This window comes from Notothenia coriiceps, unplaced genomic scaffold, assembly GCF_000735185.1.
Source record: "Notothenia coriiceps isolate Sejong01 unplaced genomic scaffold, NC01 NC01_scaffold00015755, whole genome shotgun sequence".
In the NCBI taxonomy this organism is placed as follows: domain Eukaryota; kingdom Metazoa; phylum Chordata; class Actinopteri; order Perciformes; family Nototheniidae; genus Notothenia; species Notothenia coriiceps.
Window position 1 is genome coordinate 1 of NW_011348456.1, and position 6454 is coordinate 6454.

At 40.5% G+C, this 6454-nt stretch overlaps 1 protein-coding gene across 1 annotated transcript; it reads left to right on the plus strand.

Moving 5' to 3' along the window:
- Positions 1 to 1107: 1107 nt before the first annotated feature.
- Positions 1108 to 3454, plus strand: LOC104949112 (VIP36-like protein; the record flags this gene model as incomplete). Its single annotated transcript, XM_010775392.1, has 3 exons — positions 1108 to 1378; positions 3120 to 3234; positions 3321 to 3454. Coding segments are annotated over 3 exons (520 nt in total), but the record flags the coding sequence as incomplete, so codon positions are not given.
- Positions 3455 to 6454: the final 3000 nt, after the last annotated feature.

Below are 6454 nucleotides of genomic sequence, written 5' to 3' on the forward strand. Positions count from 1 at the left end.
CAAGTTAGACATACCTCTCAGCTCTTCTTCACCGTTCCTCTAGTTAAAAAGGACATTGGCAAAAGAGCCTTCAAATTTAAAGCTCCTGCTGATTGGAATAACTTACCTGCTACCATCAGATCTCTCCCTACTCTGACTTTGTTCAAGCGTGCATTGTCGTCTCACCTCAAGGTTGAATGTTTTTGTATGACCTGAAGTACTTTATTTATTGTTTAAGGGTTGTTGAGGCTCCATCTTATTTCACCATCTCCTCATGAGATGACCCACCTATTGCCCATTTCTAAGTCTTTATTTCTAAGTCTTTATTGTTATGATTTTGTATATATAGTACAGCTACTCTACTTTACTCTACCCAATGATATGCATTCAATGTAACCGCCTATAATGTATTACCATGTGCTGTATGCTTAGGCTGAATGTTTGTAATTTCTTGGTTATTTCTTCCGATGTATGTGTGTGAATGTTGTTTGTATGTTGTACTTGTTTGTTATTTGTTTTCTTGGGACCCCCTTGAAAACGAGGTGATTCACCTCAAGGGGTTTATCCTAATAAAGAAATTTGAATATATAAATACATAATTGTATCTGACTTGCATGTGTTGCTGTAAACAAAATTAGCGTGCAATCTCTTTTCATTTATTTTCTTCATGTCCTTATACATGCATAAACTCAAAGCTTCTTTTTTATATTTCTATAAAGAGGCTTTTGTAGAAGTTATTATTCAGGAATTTGTCCTGATTTTAAGTTAGTGCGAGGTTCTGGAGTTGAAAGGCAGTTCATCCTTTTGTATTATTAAGATTTATCCGTTTCCCTTGCACAAAAGACTAATAATAACCAACAAAAAAACACTGGTAGCTGCAGTGAGCTAACCTTGTAAGAAAGGGGTGGGGACACTTTTCTTTTCAGATTCTCAAAGTGTACAATTCTTTGTGCACACCCTTTTTTTGAACATTTTTAACAAATGATCCTAATGCAAAGTGGAAGGGACAAAATGTTCCATTTCCAAAAGTGGAGCGGACATGTCCCCAGCGTCCCCAGTGTAAATGGTGATGGCCTATGGGAAGCGGCATCGGCTAAATTGTTGTTTTAAACACCGTTAATGGCTAAGAAACATACCTAGTCAGGGCCGGCTGGTGTCTGCTGCAACAGAAATAACAGTGTGCTGTGCAGCAGATGCAGGTGTCTGTGTGGAGTCTAAACCCTTGTCTCCCTCTCAGAAGTCTTTCCCCTACGTGTCATTGATGCTGGGGAACGGGACTCTGTCATATGACCACGATTCTGACGGACGGCACACTGAGCTGGGAGGATGCACGGCTATGGTGCGCAATGCAATCTACGACACGTCTCTCCTCGTCAGATACTCAAAAAACCGACTCAAGGTATGAAAGCCACAAAGTAAGGTGGGATTATCTTCACGTGTTGAATTTGTAGACATTTGTATTCATACATACATAGTCGTGTAGAAATAAAAACACACCACTAATATTGTGGATAGGTTTTCTATCCCAAGGATGGTCTTTTAAGTGAATCCATTATTACATTTGTGTTTTCCTGACTAATGTGTCTTCTATGTTGCTGTGTACAAAAGCGTCATGTTTTTCATGTAAACCAGTTAGGATGTTCACAAATCTAAATCTGCCCATCCATTATAAATCTTAGAAAGGTCATGGTTTCACTGCTGTTTATTTAATGATAGGCATTGTGTTTGGATTGTGATGTCAAATTATCATGTTAAAAGTTGAATCTTAGAGGTTAAGACATATATTAAAAATGTGAGGTTGTAACAATTGGCTTATATTTTAAACCTAGTTAGCAATAAAAGGTTTCAGGAGCTACTGGGGTTTTCTAAACCAGGCCAAGGGAGGGGCTGATAAAATGAATGTGTCCTCTAAATCAGGGGTTCCCATCCCCCGGGCCGCGGAGGTGTTACTGCCGGGCTGCGAAATAGCTGTGAGTTTATCGTAATATTTTTTTATCTAAAAATATCCAAGTTACTCAACGGCTGCCGAAAGTTAAGAAATATATTCTTAACCCCTGAGGTATTACCAACACTTAGCTAAACACTGCAAATCTAACCACATTTATGTGCTGTTTACATGAGAACACAAACGGTTGTATCCGCTACTTTTCTGATTCGTATAGCCCGTTCGTTTACACGAGGCCGTAACGGAAACGCAGAAACGGACCCCGCAAACGTTAACGGGCCCCAAGGTGGATAGATCTGCAAACGGAACGCTCTGGGGGGCAAACGGCTCTGCGTGTACGTCCTATACTATCATTTCCTGATGACGACGAAGCCATAGCCCCACCTCTTCTGCTCACTGCTGTAGCATCTGTAGCATGGTCAGTAGCTACTGCTACTGACCATGCTACAGATGTTAGTGCTACATCTACACAACCATCAGCAAGACATGGAGAATTACATGAACTACATGTTGCTAAATCTACCGCGGGACATAAACAGAAGGGGAACCATGCTCAGGGGTCTTCTTCGCTGATTTGGGTGTATTTTGTGGCGAAAGTACAGCGCCACTTACAGGCCCGGCATATGTACTACAGCGTCTCCAGCGCTTTCGAGCGGTCTCATGTGAACGGAAGACTTTTTGGATATCGTATTCGGTTCGTTTGTGTTTCGTTTGCATTTGCGTGTAAATGGGGTCTTACACAGTTCCCTCCAGCACACTGCTAGGCTATTTCTCCCTCTGGCTCCTAGCAAACAAAAGCTAACAAACAAACAATTCCCTCTCCCTTTGTTCCCAAGGGAAAACCTGGATTCACACCTGATTAGTGCCTATAGAGAGATGACAGGTCAAAGCAGGGGAGAGAGGGACACACTGCATACTGTAAACAGATGTTTTTTTACATTTGTCACACTGAGAAAACTGAAACATTGTCTTTAATACAAAATGTGGTTAGTTGAAAGCCATAATATTAAGTTTAAATAAACAATATTTGGTTCAGCTATATTATTGCTTTCAACTAACCTAAAACAGTTATGTGTAATCTGTTCACATAATACATTTAATACAAGTTTTTGTTTGAGTTTTTTCAGTGTACAAATTGTATATATAGATAACTACTAGCATAGGTTAATTCATTATGAGCCTTCTCCCCCTCCAGCTCATGGTGGACGTAGATGGTAAGCAGGAATGGAAAGACTGTGCGGACGTCACAGGATTCAGACTTCCTCCTGGATACTTCTTTGGAGCCTCCTCTGCCACCGGAGACCTGTCCGGTAAGAACTCTCAGGAATCATCTGAAGGATGCTCTCACATTGCGAACCTGTTTATTTACAGGTTAATGTTGCGCGTGTTGCTCTAGATAACCATGACATCATCTCCATGAAGTTGTACCAGCTGACAATAGAGAGGAGTCTTGAAGAGGAGCAGGAAGAAGAGGACGTGACTGTCCCCAGAGTGGACAACATGGACCAGTTCACAGGTTGGTGCACCTAGATTCCATACTGTAGCAACTTATTCCATCATATAAGTAGCTGATGACTTTCATTTGTGGTCTCTCGCAACTTCCTTTTTTTTGGTGTGATAATCAATATTAAAGCAGCAGAGACAAAAATGGCCTTTAAACCCTTGAATGAGTCCAGAAATGACCCATGTTGTAATTTGGTAGCCTTTTTCATTAGGCTTCCCCTTCTTCGGAAATGATAATGTTTCAGAGAAACCTTTAGACTTATTATAGAACAATATTATCATAGCTAAGTTACAAAGTACAAACAGGGATAGTTGTAGCTTGTACTGATAGAGGTGTGTTTATGGTGTCGAGTAATTACTCTTTTGTTTCCTTAAACAATGAAAGCATGATTTACTAAATTATAAATCACTAACATTTTAGATTGGTAAAAAAATCAAGTTCAAGATCATCAGGATGTTCTTAGACTTCAGAAAGATTCTACTGGAACCAGCAAAGACATTATAAAACTGATCTCCCTTCACTGAAATTCAGTTGTAAAATCAGTGGACCTTCCTTAAACTTTGGATGTAAAAACCCATTAAATAAATCCCTGTGATGGAGTGGTTCAGTGGGGATGGGTTTTTGTAGGCCGACCTGTAAATTGGCATCACAGTGGCTTCCTCGACAAAAAGCAAGGGGATCTTTTCATTCTATTTGGGATAATTAGAGAAAATAACATCTTACAAATGTATGATACTTTGAAGATAGTGATACTATGATTTTCGAAGCGTAATTACAATTGCAAGAAGTTCAAATCAAATCTCTAAAGGAACTTCATCCCTATCGCATGACTTCATGTCACCACTGCTAAAGGCGGCCAATGTTCGGCAAGATGTCATCTAGCAGTCCCATTTACACACTTGTTACCAACCTCCCTTCTATATGACGCAGTGTGAGAAAAAGTTTTTAGAGAGTACTTGTCCATGGACAAGTGAGTTTGGCAATTTACTTGTCCGAATACATTTTTCACTTGTCCAGAATGGACACAAATTGGGGCCACTGGAATCTTCTTCTTCTCCATCGTATTTTACATTTTGCCACGGTTTTACGACACCGCTAACGTAAGTGAGTGGTGAGATTTTACTGCATCACACATAGGGTTAGGTATCGTTTGGATTTTAACGATTCCGGTTCTGCTTTTCGATTCCAGTCATTTTCGGTTCTCGATTCCGGTTCTTTGAGAGGGTAAAAATAAGTCCCATGAAAAACTGGGAGAAAAATATATTTATGAAAACATTAAGTCAAATCTGTATTCCTATTTACAAATCACTTCATACTGTTTAATCTATTACGGTTATTGAATACAATTATATAAAAATAATCTCTGCATTGTTTAGTTAGTTTTAAGTGGTGCAGTTTGAGAATGTACAATTGGCCCAGTCTCCTCTGATGTTACACTGCAACCTGCCTGTGAGACAGAGTCCAACCACACATGTCCAACACATAGGCCTTATAATAATAATAATACATTATATTTATAGCCTATAGGCCTAGCGCTTTTCTACAACTCAAAGACGCTTGCACGCTTACACATGTCCTGCAATACACATGCTGCAGCTGCCCAGCTGCTCACTGTTTGTAAAAGTAAATAAATAGTATTTTCATTTCAATAATGTACTTTCTATACCCTGCTTCATAAACAATACTGACATCCCTGTGCTCCTCCGAGTCTGGGGGTCCGGGGATGTGAGGAAAGCGCTAGGACAGGGAGGCTGCTTCACTTCATAAATGAAATGGCGGTCAATATTAACAACACAGGAGCTAAAACGCTTAATAGCCTTCATTACGCGTTAAAGAAAGAACATAAGAAAGTTTGACAAAGATGAGGCTGTTAAACGGGCAGCAGATCCGCTGTGTGTAGAAAGAGAGAGAGAGAGAGAGACGCTGAGCCGCACCGTGCAGCGATCAGCTGATACGGAGCATAGAGAGAGAGAGCTGCGGTCCGCGGGGCTCGGCCTCCTGTCCTCACAACTCTTATCAATCCCGGGACCGGACAATTGTTATTTCTTGTTCCTACTCGGAACCGAGTTTTGCTTCCCAACTCTGCCACTGAACAATTGTCCGGTCCCGGGATTGATAAGAGTTGTGAGGACAGGAGGCCGNGGACTCCAGCTTCAGTCCACTGTCTTTGAAGCTCCCCCAAATTCTGGAAGCGACTCTTCTTCACAATGCTGTTAAGGCTGCGGTCATCTCTCTTGGTTGTGCAGCGTTTCCTGCCACATTTCCCCCTTCCAACAGACTTTTTGTGGATGTGCTTTGAAACTGCACTCTGTGAACAGCTTGCTCTTTGAGAAATTTCTTTTTGTGTCTTACCCTCCTGATGGAGGGTGTCAATGACGGTCCTCTGGACAGCAGTCAGATCAGCAGTCTTCCCCATACTTGTGATTTAGTTTACTGAACCAAGCTGAGTGTTTTTCAAGGCTCAGGAAACCCTTGCAGGTGTTTCGAGTTAATTAGACGATTCAAGTGATTCGTTGAACACCCTACTAGTATACTTTTTCATGATATTCTAATATTTAGAGATAGGATATTTGAGTTTTCTTAAGCTGTATGCCATAATCAGCAATATTAAAATAATAAAAGGCTTGCAATATTTCAGTTGATTTGTAATGAATCCAGAATGTATGACATTTTTGTTTTTTTAATTGCATTACAGAAAATAAAGAACCTTATCACAATATTCTAATTTTCTGAGACAGTCCTGTATATCAGTATGTAGTGTCTCTACTGAGATATGTCTCCATGCTTTAATGTTCAAAAAGCTCTTTATTTTTCTCATACTGCCTGTGCTGCAGCACCTCTTTTCACCCTCTGTCTGAAACCAGAGCCCAGCCTGCTCCGGTTGTTAGCTGGTCGGCTCTGTTGTGACTGGTCAACCGCTTAGGTATGCTTCGCCCATCACGTACAATGTTGGAGCGCTAGCTAATAGATGCATGAGTGTTACATAGTGATGTCACTATGTTACAAAAGTAAACAAAGGATTCGTT